A 15,608-nucleotide genomic window follows, 5' to 3' on the forward strand; every position below is an offset into this window, starting at 1 on the left:
TTCTCAGGGACTTTTTATTCTTTATGCCAACCCTGGGGCTTAAACTCAGAGCCTGAGCTCTGTCCCTAAGCATTGTTTTTTTGCTCAAGGCTAGAGCTCTACTACTTGAGCCACAGTTCCCCTTTTGGCTCCTTTTGTGGTTCATTGGAGAGAAAAGTCTGGCTGGTTTTGAATCTCAACCCTCAGATCTCAGCCTTCTGAGTCACTAGGATTATAGGCTTCAGCCACCTGTACCTTTTAGGGTCTTTCAATGAGGCACAAGAAGCAAACTTGGGGAGTTCTGTGTACCCAGTGCCAGAAGCCATCCTGGACCCACCCCCCATGTGTCCAGCTAGCAAATCAGGGGCTCAGTGCTTGTTGAGTGAGCAGCAATGTGGGCCAGGATATGTGGTGTTGTTTGTGGGTGCCACGCAGCAGGGGTGTATGACCCTGGGGTCCTCTCCAATATGAGTTTGGGGTACAGGACAATGTTTTTATCCTACATGTGGGCTCTCTCATTCTATACATCAGTATACTGAGACACAAAGCCTCTTGACCATAACCATCTGGATAATAAGTGACCAGCAGGAGGCCTGGCCATCCCTGCCCAAGCCCCTCCCCCGGCCCCCAGCCCACTTCTTCCCCAAAGAAATGAGCTTATGAGCTTATTTCAGTCTCTTCCCCACTGACCACAAAGACTCAACTCTCTCCTCAGAAATATTTGGAAAGTTTTATTTAAGTGTTTTGTGTTCCCTTTTAACCAACACCAAAAAGAGAGAGTTATTTTTTTTTGTTGTTGTTTTTTGTGCTTTTTTTTTTTTTTTTTTGCCATTCCAAACAGGAGAGTCTCTTCAGACGGGAGTTGGCATGTGTGTTCAGAGCTGGGCAGTATGTGCCCGCCAGGCTGCGCTTCCTGGCCTGGCCACTCTGGGTGGACAGCTAGACTCCCGCTGGCTTCCTGGGCCCCCAGTGGCCTTGCTGCGAGCAAGCAACTCCCCTCATGAGGAGAGACCTAGTTTTCCCTGCATAGAGGGCTGGGGCTCGGGGTTCAGGGCAGAAGCATGGGGGCCAGGAGGAAAGTGGAATGGGAAGATCAGATCTGGAATGTTCCATGTCTGGAGAAGTATATTTGGTAGAAAAATAAGATGCTTTGAGAATTTCTGTAGTCTATGCTCTGTCTGCCCCCCGAAGAAACCTACCCTGTTGAGGAGGGAGCGAAGGCTGAAGCCAGGAATGGGTCTGGGCCACAATGGAGTCCAAAGGGAGCAAGGCGGGTGGCAGACTTTGGTTCCTGGGCCCCCCATCCTCCCTATCTGGCGGCTACAGAGACCATGGGGACCTAGTCCTCCCATCTTTGAGGTGTGGGCTGCCCGCGATGGGCAGCACTGGGTAGGGAGGCTGGTCATGTGTCTTGGGCTCATGGATGCCCGGGCCCTGGGCCCTCAGACCAGGCTGATGAAAAGGAGCAGCGCCAGCAGGAGCAGCAAGGGCCCGGGAGCAGGGCTGCCCGCCGCGCTAGCCCAGGTACAGTGGTCCAGGTTGGCCCCAATGCAAGAGGCATATGCCATCACATGGGGGATGTAGTTCTGCTCGTGGACGCCGTGCAGCAGGTGTGCCATGGGGCCCTTGGCGAAGACAGCTACATCCTCCCCACCGTGGGTCTCGTGGCGCAGGGGCACAGCAGACTGGGCCTGGTAGTTGTTGTGAGCTATGGGTCAGAAACGCAACATGGCTCAGAGCCTGACGGGACCCTGGTTCTGGAGGAGCAGCGTCTCCCTCCCACCTAGGCTGGCTTCAATGGCCTGGTTCCCAGAAGCGGAAACGGAGGCTCAGTCCTCAGTGCACAGTCAAACTCAAAATCTGCCTGACACAGAAGTTTAGGCTCATAGCCCCTCATCTGGGATACAGTCCACAGGAAGGGGTCCTTGTACCACAGATGGAGGCCCCCCCCCAGGGACGACTGGGCGACATCGAGAACAAGTGAATGCCCAGCAAGGTGGAACTGAAAGAACCAACGGATTGGAATATTATACAGCCAGCAATATGAGGGCAAGACATCGAAATTCCTTATACATGTCTAGCACTGAACTAAGGCTCTGAAGACTCATTTCATCCTTCAGGTTAAAGTCCCCAGAAGGCACAACCCTTTCAGGGAGGATGCTAAAGCTGAGAAAGGTGAAGGTCACAGAGCTGCTAAATTACAGAAGTGAATTCAAACTGAGGTTGTGCTGACTGAAATTTGGGCTGGTCCAGGACCCCAGACTGACCACACCCTTATATTCTGTCCTAACCCCCCGAGTCCTGTCTGTGTGTCTTACCATAGTCCACCATGGAGACGTTCTCTCGCTCGCCACCCACCACCTTGTAGCCAGGCCCGTTCCCATACAGGATGGCTGTGAAGGGCTTCTTGTCCGTGTCACTCACCATGGGGGCCAGCCCTGAATAGGGAAGAAGCCCAGAGCCCATGGTGGAGAACTGAAGGCAGTCTCATTCCCCAGATCAGAGTCTGCTTTGGTTTCCCCAAAGCTTCTCCATGAACACCAAATCACCTCCATGAAGCTGACTTTCAAGCCTGATGCATTTTCAACCTCTATCCTCCAGTTTTCTCTGTGCTCACACCCATGCAACATCCATCCGCCCAACTGTCCATCCATCCATCCATCCATCCATCCACCCACCCATCCATCCATCCATCTATCCATCCATCTATCCATCTATCTATATCCATCCATCCACCTGACCATCCATCTATCCATCCATACATCCATATATCCATCTATCTATCTATCCTTCCATTCATCTGACAGTCCATCCATCTGTCCATCCATCTATCCATCCATCCATCCATCTATGCATCTGTCTAACACATATTCACCCATCTGTCTACACATGCATCTAGCCATCCATGTGTGGATCCATCCTATTCTTCTCTTCCTCAATGTATCTCTCTGTCCTCTCTCTTTTATAATCTGTCCATCTTCCATGCTGCTGTTACCCATCGAGTCAGTTGCACTCAGCAAATCTATACCATCCTGTGCACTCTGTCTCTCTCCCTCTCTCTCTGTCTCTCTCTCTCTCTCTGCCAGTCCTGGGGCTTGAACTCAAGGCCTAGGAACTGTCCTTGAGTTTCTTTTGGCTCAAGGCTAGCACTACTCTACCTCTTGAGCCACGGGGCTACTTCCAGCTTTTTCTGTGTATGTGGTACTAAGGAATCGAACCCAGGGCTTCATGCATGCTAGGCAAGCACTCTGCCACGAAGCCAGTTTCCCAACCCTTCATCCTGTTCTCTCTACCCACCATCCATGCCTTGACCCCTGCTCTGTTCTCAGTTTCTATGTAATGCTGGCCTTCCCCCCTCAGTGGGGCCACTTACCAAAGATAGAGTTGCCCCGGGGGGTGTATCCACCAAAGGTGAAGACGTGAGAATGGTCAGCAGTGACAACGGTCAGCGTGTCTTCCAGAGACGTCAGGTCGCCTGCCCGCCCGATCGCCCGGTCCATCTCTACTGCCTCGTGCAGCGCCTGCTTGGCCTTGCCCTCGTGATGTCCATGGTCAATCCTGCCTCCTTGAGACATTAAGGCAAAGGCCTTGAATAAGGGACAAGGGGAGGCTCGTTTACCCCCAAACCCTGCCACTGGTGAGTATTTGCTCGATGGGGGGAGGAAAGGGGCCTTCACCAACCTGTGCCAGGTACATCTTGGACATTTGTAATGTGTGTGCATGCCTGCCCTGGTGCTTGAACTCAGGGACTGGGCGCTTTTTCTGAGCGTCTTTGCTCAAGGCTAGTCCTCTACCACTTGAGCCACAGTTCCACTTCTGGTTTTGGTGGGTAATTGGCAATAAGTCTTTCCTTCCCTGGCTGGCTTCACATCACAATCCTAAAATCCCAGCTAGGATTACAGGTATGAGGCAGCAGCCCCACAGCCTAAGGCATTTTTATATAATCATTCAGCAGGACAGGGGGAGCTGTGGGAACACAGGCTCACTGCAAGCATGGTAATGCAAGTCTACCACGATCTGCCAGCCTAAGAGCCTGGATCTTTCAGCCTCCCTCTACTCCTGTGCATGCTCTCTCTCTCTCTCTCTTCTCTTTCTCCTCTCTCTCTAGCTACTGAAGAAGTCACTAAGACTTAAGGGAGGAAGGGAAGGGAAACACAGCTGAGTCCCTACTAGGTGCTGGGTGTAACAAACAGGGCAGGGGTACATGGTCTTCATCAGCCCTGGTTACAGATGGGGCAATGCAGGCCTAGTGTGGGGTTGGTTTTGTTTTTGTTTTTTTGTTTGTTTTCCAGTCATGGGGCTTGAACTCGGGGCCTGGGTGCTGTCCCTGAGCTGTTTCCACTCAAGGCTAGCACCACTTCCAGTTTTTCTGGTGGGTTATTTGGAGATAAAAGTCATACAGACTTTTCCTGCCTGGGCTGCCTTTGAACTGAGATCCTCAGATTTCAGTGTCCTCCTGAGTAGCTAGGATGACAGGCCTAGGATTACAGCTAGGATTATACTTGGCCTAGCAGCAGAGGGGCCTGTGGGCTTGGAGAGCCCCACCCTTCATCCCTCAGGAGGCAGGCTGGGGGACACTCCAAGAGTGTCCTGAGCCAGGCCCTGCCCCCTCCCCACAGGCCATGGCCTCACAGCCAGCAGCCTGGTGGGCCGCAGAGCGGCAGGGCGGGTCTCCCTTTGTTGTGGTTCTGGAGGCTGGCCTCCCGGGCTGGCCTGGCCCTGTTCACAAAGAGGGAGCCTCTCAGGGGACCTGAGCCCGGGGACCACTGGTTCCTGGAGGCTGAGAGCGCTGTGTTTGTGGGAAGCCCAGGCTTTGGCAGGAAAGCAGCTGAGCTGGGCTGGTAGCCACCAGCCTCTGGAAGGTAGAGGGGGCCGAGTGTGTATGCACATGTGCGGAGTGGTGTGTGTGTGTGTGTGTGTGCAAACAGGCCCACGTGTATATCCAGCAGATCTCGGCAGGATAACAGGAGGGAGGGGGAGGGGAAGAGTCAAGGGCGATCAGAGCTCTGGGAGGTTCCAGGACCTTTATCATGTCCCACATTTTCCTCGGCCGCTCAGCCACCAGAAAAGAAGATGGCCATGGACATGGTGAGGATTTGTTCTTGGCCAGGCCCTCCCCCAAGTGCCCAAAAGAGGCTGGTTATGCCTCTAGGACTGGGGACATAGTTTTGGCCTCATTTTTCAGAGGTGGCCCAGCCAGTGGGTGGCAGCATGGGGACGATGGCCACAGTGCAGGGAAACCCACGTAGCAAGTTCCCACGGCCAGCAAAGGCAGCGGCCTACGGAGCTGTCCACAGCCCAGCCAGGTCCTGAGAGACTCCTCAAAGGGAAACACCAGCCTCCTCTGACAGGAAGCCTCCCTGGCTTGGCCTGCTGGGCTGGAAGGCCGCCCTCCCCACTACCCCTGTCACTGAGTCTGCAACCACATCATCCCAGGGCAATGTCTCCCTTCACCTGCGCCCCCCCCCCCCCCACTGGTAGTTCTCTTTGGGCATTCTGGAAGCTTCTCCTCTGCAGGCTTGGGCCCCTACCTTCCACCAGTAGAAAGAAGCCTTTGGGGTTCTTCTTGAGGACCCTGATGGCCACTTCAACCATCTCGGAGAGCGAGGGGTCAGTCATGTTGTTCCTGTTTAGTTCATACTGCATGTCCCCAGGCTCAAAGAGACCTGCAGAGGACACAGGGAGGAAGTCTGGGGTGTCTCGGGGAACATGTTACCCACACCCATTGGGGAGGGCAGTAGCATGAGAATGGAGCAACTCTTGTGGGTCCAGAATTATGCCTGAAAGTCTTGTCATCTCTATAACCAGCTGAGGGGAGGGCAGCAGGAGCCCATTTAACAGAGGAGGAAACGGAGGCCTCGAGGGGTCCCAACATATTGTTGTGTGTAGCAGATCTGAGATTGTAATATCCTTTTCTGCCCAGGACATAGTATCTCAGCCACAAGGCAGAGAACTCTGGCCTGGATTCAGCCGGGCGGCTCGAGCATGCACGCATTGACAAGTGCGGTGGGCTGGAAGGGCGCCGGGGCCTGGGCAGTGAAGCGGTAGAAACCTGGGGTCATTGTCTCTTCTGCCTGCTGAGTTTTCTTTCTTGTGATCCATCCTTTGCTCACGTCACTAGGCTCTGTGTGTGTGCATGCACGCACACGTGCGCACGCACCGCGCTGTCATTTCTGGTTCTGGATGTCCTTCCAGAACACTCTGTCCTGTCCTGAGTGCGTGTAAGCCTAGGCTGCGCCTGCCCCCAGGGGAGGAGGGGAGTCAGCATCGAGATGGGCAGAGACAACCCAGATGGCTTCTGCCCTGATGGGGCTGCAGCGCTGTCTCCAAGTCCGGGTCCTCCTGGCCCAAGAGCTGTTTAAGTCCCAGTGCTGTGGTGGCTTGTTATTATAGGCTATTCCCCTCTCTGAGCCTCAGTTTCTCCCCGAGCTCAGTGGGGCCTCTCTTTCGGCACAGCCAACAGGCTTTGGGCCTCATTCCATGGACCAGAACCCCTCCCAGGGTCTGGAAACTGGGAGCAAAGTCCCCTAAGGCTGGGGCTGGCTCATTCCCTCCACGGTGTCCCGACCCTTCCCACTTACCCAAGAGATAGTCCACAGTGGAGGGGTCAAGGGTCAGGAGGTCCGTGCGGTTCCAAATGTAACGGGCATGCTAGGAGGGAGGGGCCTGCATCAGCAGGTGAGGGCTGGGAAGGCGGAGGGACATCCCAGCCCCCTCCCAGGGCCCGCCATCTCACTATCTTCTATCATTTAACCCCCAGCCCACAGGCCCACCATCCCGGACCTGAAGAAATGACAAATAAGTAGGCAGTTCATTTATAATTCGGGCTGAGGAAGAACCCAGGAGCCAGAGGGCGGGCCCGGGAGGACTTGAGCCCAGAGAACTGTCTAGAGGGCTTCCTGGTAGAGGTGGTGTTCTGCCACGGAAGCCAAGTTGGAGTTGATGGGCCTGGGGTCAGGAGGGAAAAGGAGTCTGACCTCCCTGAGGGCGGCAAAGAAGCAGCAGCACAGGTCACAGAGCCCTTAAATGTCTATGGACAGGTACAAGGAGTGTGTCTGGGGCTGTGGAGAGCCTAAAGAAAACAGATCCCTAGCTCTGCACTGCCCACCCACCCACCACTTACTGGGGCTTGAACTCAGGGCCAGGGCCCTGTCCCTTAGCTTTCTCCTGCAAGGCTGGTATTCTACCACTTAAGCCACAACTTTATCCTGGCTTTTTGCTGGTTCATTGGAGGCAAGAATCTTTGAGATTTGCGTGCCCAGGCTGGCATACAAACCTCAGCTCTCAGCCTCCTAGGATTACAGGTGTGAGCCACTGATGCTCGGCTACAAGCTGCTCTTGAAACATGGGTTTCCAGGAATGGGGCCTACAGTGGACAGGCCACCATGACACCACGTGGCATGGGTTCCCTCTCTAACTTGGGAGTCTAGATGGAACTTCAGGGCAAGAAGGATAAATCTCTGGACCCCTTGTTTCATGTGGAGAAACTGAGGCTGGGAGGAGAGGTACTCTCTGGCTTAGATCTAGGAAGGGCTCTGTCTAGAAGGAAGGGCAAGGGCATACAGCTGCTCCCTCCCATGGCCCCACTTCATTCTGGGCCCAGCCTCATCCCACAAAGCTTCCCCAGGGAGGAACCCTGGAACCCTGAGAAACCCAACCCCACAGTGACATCAAAGCAGCTGCCAGGCTGCTCCCCACTGCCCTCAGCCCTGACCACAGTCATTTCCAGACCCAGCTGCCCCAGGCTAGCCTGCAGAGTGGATTTAAAGGGCCAGAGGCCTCTCCAAGATGTCAGAGCCTGGATACATGGGGTCCCCCAGCCCACTCTGCCCTCTGCAGATACCCGTCCCGCATGGAGTACCTTGTATTTGGGTTTGAGGCTCTTCCAAATGTCAACGAGGTCCAAGCCATCCAGCCTCGTGCCCCTGGCCTTCTCGTCCACCTGATATTCCACGTCGGTTTTGTTCTTAGGGTACATATACTTCCGGCCACCCCCCATGATCACCTAAAGGAGACAGAAGCCATTTCACCCAGGGTCTCAAGGCATTCAGAAGCCCCAGTGGCCCCCGGGGTCGAGGAGCTGGGGAGACGCAGTTTGTGACTCTGAATGGCATGCCACTTACCTCAACTGTCTCTCTCTCTAGCAAAGGGCTCTGACAAGAGCCTTCCCTGGGTGCCAAGCACTGAGCCCCAAAGGCACAGAATCCTACCCAACATCCTACCATGACTGCCAGGGAATCTGTTGGTATTGTCTCAATGAAGAAATGAACACAGAGATAGAGTTTCTTTTCCCCAAGGCTACACAGCCAGTAAGTGGCAGGGGCAGGATTGGAACCCAGGGCTTCTCTAACTACACCCCCTGAGTCAAGGATGGGTCTCCAGGAGGCTCCTGTCCCTCAGTGAGTGGCAGAGGGTGGTGAGGAGAGGCCCTGGCCAGGAGGGTGTCGCCAGCCCATCACTGGGCAAACACAGGCCGGCCTCCCGTCTGTGTAGTTACCGCCAGGCTAATTTTACCTGCCATGGCTGCCATGTGCGGGCAGACGGACGCGGGACTGTTTGTTTTCCTTGGGAGTCCATGTTTGAAGTCTTGACTATTTTTAAAACAGGGGCCAAGAGCTTCACAGCCACCGCCCATGGTGACCACCACACCGGTGTCCTCCTGTCACCGAGGGTGCCAGCCCAGGCTGCTGGCCCTGGCCGCCACCTGGGATCCACCATTCCCAGGCCTGACACCTCTTAGGCTTCTCCTCCACCTTCACTCCGTTCTCTACTTCAGAACCAGGTTCCCAGGGTATCTGGATTGGCAGTGCACACAAACAAGGTAGCCAGGGTGGCATAAGGCCCCAGAAAGGCTGTGGGCTTTGGAGTTAACCTTGGGTTCACTTTGACTACTCTCACCCCACCCCCACTCTCTCTTTCATGCCGGTACTAGGGCTTGAGCTCAAGGCCTGGGCTCTGTCTCTTAGCTTTTTGTTTTTGTTTTTGCTCAGGGCTAGTGCTGTAGCACTTGAGCACCAGCTCCACTTCTGGCTTGTTTCTGGTTAATTGGAGAAAAGTTTCTTGGACTTTCTTGCTCAAGCTGGTTTTGAACTGTGATCCTCAGATCTCACCCTCCTGAGTAGCTAGGATTACAGGCGTGAGCCACCAGGCATCGGGCTTGACTGGTTTCTTTATAAATGGGAGCCACAGCCCCTCTTCCCCTCCTGCCCCTGGGCCTGTCAGAGGGGAAAGGCAGCTGTCCAGGGTAGCCATGGCTGGTAGGCAGGTGGCTTTCCTAGCAGGATGAGTGAGGATGGATGAGTTCCAGGAGGCAAAGGCCTCACACCACCCGCCCTTCCCCTTCTGAGCCAGAAGCTCAGAAGAAGACTCCAAGTCACAGGTCCCTGCCCCCCAGTCTCTGTTCCCACAGAATTTGACCCTTGGCATTTTTAGAGTGGAAAATGAAGCCCCCAATCTTCTCCACGGAGCCTCTCGGTTGCCAGCCCCGGCAGACTTCACACGGGTTCATTAAACTCGCAAATAACAGACTTGCAGTTTTTGGATTTGAGGTTTGGATTTCTCTCTCTCTCTCTCTCTCCCTCTCTCTCCCTCCCCCCTCTCTCTAGCAGAAGATATTTGTTTTCAGGGTGGACACCAGGATATTTTTGTTCCATGTACAGTCTGAGTGAGGGGCTTTTTTGGGTGTTGGTGATGGAGGGGTGGATGGGGTTGGCAGAAAAAAAGAGGGACATGGGAGGGAAGGGGGTCCCACAGGGATCCTTTCATCCGTCACTGCCCCTCACTGCCTGTGGACACCCTCCCCCCAACCTTCAGTCCCCTCTCTGCTCAGTTTTTCCTTAACTACTGGCCCCCCTCTCAGTGTCCCTACCCAAACTCTCCCAAGAGCCACCATAATGACCCCCATGCTGAGCAATCCGGTTCCTGTGCCTCATGATGGTCTCCAGCAGCCAGGGAGCGGCAGGTGGGGACCTGAGGCTCCGGGAGGCTCCATGGAGCCACCTGGGGGTGGCTTTGTCCCCAGTGTCTGCCAATTACAAAGGGCAGCAGGACCGTTGGTCCTGAAAGGTGCTTTATCCACCATCTGGAAAAGGTGGCGTGGCCTGGCGGAGGGCCAGGTGGTGCCCACAATCCCCAGCGAGGGAGGATGGAAGATGAGAGGGCAGGTGTTTCTTTGGTGGAAAGTGGAGACCAAGGTGAGGAGACCTGGGCCTGGGGCTGTGTCAATGAACCCCAATTCCAGGCTCAGGGAATCCACGTCTCCTTGACCTTCTCATCAGTCTCCTATAGTACGTAAGAAGCCAGAAAAGGAACAAGCTGGAAAGTCTTACTTAAAGATGGGGGGGTGGGAGCTGGGAAGGTGGCTCAGTGGTAGAGTGCTTGCCTTGCATGCATGAGGCCCTGGGTGCAATTCCTCAGCACCACATAAGCAGAAAAGGCTGGAAGTGGCGCTGTGGCTCAAGTGGTAGAGCGCTAGCCTTGAGCTGAAGAGCTGAGGGACAGTGCCCAGGCCCAGAGTTCAGGCCCCACGACCGACCTCCCCCCCCTCAAAAAAGAAGACAGAGGCAGCTGCTCACTGTGTACAGGGATGTGCTCTGGGGCATGCTGTGGCCTCACACACTTTCTGAGCCCCTATGGGCATCACACCCTGGGCCACACTGGACAGGAATCAATTGACTCAGTTCTTGCAAGGAGCTTAGGGGCTAGATCCAAGTGGCAGAGGGGTTGCACAAGATGGCTCAGAGATGTTAATAATGGACCCAAGATCACATAAGAAGTAGGGCCAAGATGGGATTTCAGGAAGTTTAGATATGAGAATCTGGGCTGGGCGCTGGTGGCTCATACCTGTAATCCTAGCTACTTGGGAGGCTGAGATCTGAGGATCCCAGTTAGAAGCCAGCGAGGTCAGAAACAAACAAAAATCAAACAAACAAACAAAAAACCCCACTTGAGACTCCTATCTCCAATTAGCCAGCACAAAGTGAGAAGTAGAGCTTTGGCTCCAGGACAGAACATCAGCCTTGAGTGAAAAAGCTAAGAGATGGTGCCCCCGAGTTCAAGTCCCAGTATCGGCACAAAACAAAACACCACAAGAGCCCACAGGATGTATTCATGGGTCTTCTCTGGGTATATGAGTGATCAGTACAGGCACGTGTAGTGGGCTGTCCCCTTAGCCACAGTGCTACCCTTACCTCCCTGTGCTTGGGGGGGCGCGGGGGTGGTCAATGCAATTCCAGGTTCTAATTTATGGAATAATCTCTGTGGTGGTGATCACATAAGAGTTCACCCTGCAGCCCCACTGCAGAGAAATCCTAAGTGCCTGCTTGCCTGTCCAGGCCGCAAACCTAATGGGCTGAGAGCCATCCCGGGTACGTGGGGAGACAGGGCTAGTCTGGACTAGAGGCCTCCTGTCCCCCACCAGTCTTCCCAGCCTTGCCCTGTCTGCGCAGTGCCACTCACGGTGATGTCCTTGATGTTGTGCATGAGCTGGTAGGCGATGTCCTTGCAGCCCTGTCTCAGGGCCTCTGGGGGCATCTCATTGTCCGAGTACCAGTCCCGGTCGGCCGAGTGTGCGTAGGCAGCGCTGGGGGTGGCGTGGTTCACTCGTGTGGTGGTCACGATGCCCACCGACTTCCCTGAGGGGCGGGACAGGAGAAGTGAGTGCCACCTGCTTGGGGGCTTCCCCGCCACCTTGCCGTCCCCTCCCTGCTGTAGAGAGCATTCCACAGTTCCGCCATCAGTCTCCCCCTGTGCACCAAGGAAGATGCAGTGGGTTGCTCTGTGGTGGGCCGTGATCACTCAGGCTGAAGTCTTTCCTTCCATCACTGGATCTACTTCTGCTATAAGACTTCAGGTCTTTCCAAAGGGAGGGATCTGTCACCTGTGTAGCTGGCTATGTCCCCTGACTCTAAAGTCCCTGGGGTATGGATGGTCCTCTCCGTTCCAAGAGGAATAAGAAGAGGAAGAGGAAGAGGCAGCCACTTACCAGCCCTGCCTGGCTGCCCTGGGCTTGATGCTTTGCTCCCCCCACCCAATCTACAGAGGCCACATGTTCCAAACCTGTTCTACAGCCAAATGAACAGACCCAGCAACAGAGCCAGGACCACACCAAGCAGGGCAACATCACAGCCTGGCTCCCCACCCTCTCCTCCTGGCACAGGTGCGAAGACGGACACCTGGCCAGGCGCAGGCCCCTGGCCCTCACCGGCATCCCTGGCCCAGCGCAGGATGGAGGTGACCTCGTTCCCCTGCGTGGTGTTGCACCGCCCGCGCTCCGTGGCCGCGCTCACCCCCACGGTGCCTTCGTTGGCTTTCACTCCACACAAGTAGGCAGTGGCAGTGCCCGCACTGTCAGGGACCTGGGCGTTGGTGTTGTAGGTCTGCAGGGAGGAGGAGTGGGAGGGAGGGTCAGGAGGGTGGCAGCCTGGGCCTCCACATTGCCATTCCCACCACAGAAGTGAGGGGTTTGAGGTCTATGCAGCCATGACTGAGGTTCCTCTCCTGCAGCCTCAATGTCACCCGGCTGAGCTGCTTGCTTCCTACAGAGACAGGCAGCGCTGCCCCTCCCTCCCACATGGAGAAGTGTGGGGCAGAGGAGTGGGGACCAGGCCTTGCTCCGGGTCTGGGGCTGCAGGGCAGCAGGTGGATACTGGAGAAGAGGAAGTTGGAGGCGGGGAGGAAGCTGGGAAGGCTGAGGAGGATTAAGAGCTGTCCCTACTATGCACAGACCTCCCATTGAGATCCCAAAACTCTGCCTGTGTCCCTTCTCCAACAGCTCAGAGCTCTGAAAGGACAGGGACCTTGCAGTCCCTGCTTGTCCCCTAGGAAAGGGGGGGGGCTGGCCAGTGTCTGGAAGGAGCTCAATTATCCACCCACCCCCATCACAATAACTGCCCCTAGGACACCTAGGGCTGAAAATTTCTATCAGTCATCTGACTCACCCTGTGATCTGACCACCTGGCCCCAGGAGAAGGAATAAGCCAATCAGCCTGTGTTTGTGGATGGAGAATTTAGGGCAGCTAACTGGTGATGGGCAGGGGTGGTGCTGGAAGGCGCTGGAGGCTTCTGGGAGCTGTCAAGTTCACACACATGCCAGACTGCCTTGTATGCACAATTCCTAGATTATTCTTCAGTTCATGTCTGTCTGTCTATCATCCTAGCCCCTCAGGAGGCTGAGATCTGAGAATCACAGTTCCAAGCCAACCCAGGCAGGAAAACACTGTGAGACTCTTATGTCCAATTAACCACTAAAACACTGGAAAGGGAACTGTGAGTCAAGTGGCTGGAGCACTCACCCTTGACTAGAAAATCTAAGGGACAGGCAGGGGGAGGATGGGAAGGGTTGGGAAGGGGAAACAAAGGAGGAGGCTACAATGCTTGATAAGAAATGTACTCATTATCTTGCCTATGTAATTGTAACCCCTCTGTACAGTATTTTCACAATAAAAATTAAAATTAAAAAAATATAAAAACAAACAAAAAAAGAAAATCTAAGGGACAGCTCTCAGGCCCTGAGTAAAGCCCCAGTACCAGCACACACACACACACACACACACACACACACACACACACACACACACACACACACACACATGTACACATGCACACACACAGTTCCTAAATCAATGAGTCTTTTTCTTTTTCAGAACTCGAACTCAGTACCTGCCACTGCATTCACTCACTGGCTGGCACTCTACCAACTAAGCCACTCCCCCAACCCCTAAATCGGTGCATTCAAATCTTCAAATCTGCCTTCTTCATTCACAACCCCACCCCGCTCCCACCCCCAGGACGGGAGCTCTGCAGATCCCTTGCCTTCCAGGCGGCCAGGGAAGGTGGCTCGGGGCTGGGCTCACCTTGGAGAGCGCCACGAAGGGAAACTTGTCCATCTCCAGGCGCGTCTCCTCCCCCGTCCTGTGGTGGAGCTGACCCTTGAGGATGCGGGCGGCCGTTACCGTGGAGACGCCCATCCCTGCACAGGGCACAGGGGAGGGACGAGCGTGAGTGGAGGCTTGTGCCTCCCTAACTTTCTTGTGCAAGCAGAGCACGCTAGTTTGGTGCCAGAGCAGGCATGCTCATGGCTCTGTAATGTCCCTTGGGGGGGTCCCCTCTGTCCCTTTCTTCCCAGACCTCTTGGGGTTCACAGTCCAGCCCCCCTTCTTAGCCTCAAGCCCGGCCTCCTCCACACAGGCCTCACCATCTCCCAAGAACATGATGACATTCTTGGCCACGTTGGTGTTGAGGTTCTGAAGCACCAGGGCATTTTTCAGGGTCTGCTGAGCTTGTTCTCGCCAGTAGTTGGGGTCTTTCTCTTTCTCTGTACAGAGAGAAGAAGCACCTCCAGATTTACAGATACCTCAACACCTCACTGCTAGGGGTTGGGGTGTCCAACTCAGAGGAAGGGGCCGTCGCCGCCCCTCCACGCAGGCCAGGCAGATCTTCCAAACAAGCCTGTGGGACCCCGGGCATCCTCTGCTCAAGTTGTAGAATGAAGGTTCAGAGATACTAAGTGAGTCTGTGAAGGCCACACAGCAGTGGCAGACACTGGCACAGAGCTGGGCTTCCCTCCAGAGCCCATGCTTTTCTTTCACTCAGTCCAGAGGCGTCTCATGGGGGCGACTGCCAGCAGAATTAGGAGAGTAATGTTTAACCCATTCGCAGAACAAACTACATCACCCACAGGAGTCCCAAGATCTACAATGCCATTAATTATAAACTTTGCTCGGCTTGTTTTCGATGGTAAGGTCAGTGCGAACCCAGCTTCTTACTAAGAGCAGGGCTGGAAAGCAAGTCATGCCTTGAGTTTTTTTTTTTTTTTATTGCATCCAATTTAATATAAGCACCAAGCGCTGATGGCTCACGCCTGTAATCCTAGTTACTCAGGAAACTGACATCTGAGGATTGTAGTTCGAAGCTGTTGCAGGCAGGGAGGTCCATGAGACTCTTATCTCCATTTTTTTTTTAACTAGCCAGAAGCTGGAAGTAGAGGGGTGGCTCAAGTGCTAGAGTGCCACCCTTGAATGAAAAAGCCAGACAAGAGCATGAGATCCTGAGTTCAAACCCCAGTAAAACAATAACAACAACAAAAAAGGACTCTACTGCACATTCTAATTACTTTAAAAAAGAAAGCAATCCCACTACAAAGCCATCAGAATGGCTACAATGACACAGACACAAACCTCGGATGGCTAAACAGTTGAAGTGTTCATTGGTTCCTTTTTCATCTTTTCCCTGTTTTGTTGTATTGTGCTGGACCTGGGACTTGAGCTCAGGGACAGCTCCCTTGAACTCAGGGTCTGGGCACTGTCTTTGAGGTTTTTCTTTTTTCTTAAGGCTGTGCTCTACCACTTGAGCTACAGCTCCACTTCTGGCTTTTTGGTAGTTAACTGGAGATAGGAGTCTCACAGACTTTCCTGCCTTGGCTGGCTTTGAACCAGGACCCTCAGATCTCAGCCTCCTGAGTAGCTAGGATTATGGGCCTGATCCACAGCACCTGGTTTTCCTTTTTAATCCAGCAGCTCACCTTTCAGCCAGTGGGGGTGGTAAGGACCTGCATCTTGGGGTGACCTTGGGTCCCCCAGGGTGCATGTGGAAAGACCTCATGGGACCTCAGAGCCTGCTGGTCCAGAGGC

General features: G+C 54.4%; 1 protein-coding gene across 6 annotated transcripts in view; it reads right to left on the reverse strand.

The window, feature by feature from the left end:
• Window positions 1-695: 695 nt before the first annotated feature.
• Window positions 696-15,608, reverse strand: part of Alpl (alkaline phosphatase, biomineralization associated) — a 57,249-nt gene continuing 42,336 nt past the window's right edge. For all 6 annotated transcript variants that reach the window (XM_070037709.1, XM_070037710.1, XM_070037712.1 and 3 more), the window contains 10 exons: window positions 14,174-14,293; window positions 13,833-13,948; window positions 12,182-12,356; window positions 11,437-11,612; window positions 7,841-7,984; window positions 6,561-6,630; window positions 5,511-5,645; window positions 3,353-3,544; window positions 2,298-2,417; window positions 696-1,687 (listed from right to left, as the gene is read on the reverse strand). In XM_070037709.1, the coding sequence (XP_069893810.1) occupies window positions 1,422-1,687; window positions 2,298-2,417; window positions 3,353-3,544; window positions 5,511-5,645; window positions 6,561-6,630; window positions 7,841-7,984; window positions 11,437-11,612; window positions 12,182-12,356; window positions 13,833-13,948; window positions 14,174-14,293 (1,514 nt within the window). In that variant the 3' untranslated portion in view covers window positions 696-1,421. The remainder of the gene's footprint in view (window positions 1,688-2,297; window positions 2,418-3,352; window positions 3,545-5,510; window positions 5,646-6,560; window positions 6,631-7,840; window positions 7,985-11,436; window positions 11,613-12,181; window positions 12,357-13,832; window positions 13,949-14,173; window positions 14,294-15,608) is intronic.

Source organism: Dipodomys merriami, unplaced genomic scaffold (genome assembly GCF_024711535.1).
Source record: "Dipodomys merriami isolate MVZ:Mamm:240054 unplaced genomic scaffold, mDipMer1.0.p SCAF_28, whole genome shotgun sequence".
Taxonomy (NCBI): domain Eukaryota; kingdom Metazoa; phylum Chordata; class Mammalia; order Rodentia; family Heteromyidae; genus Dipodomys; species Dipodomys merriami.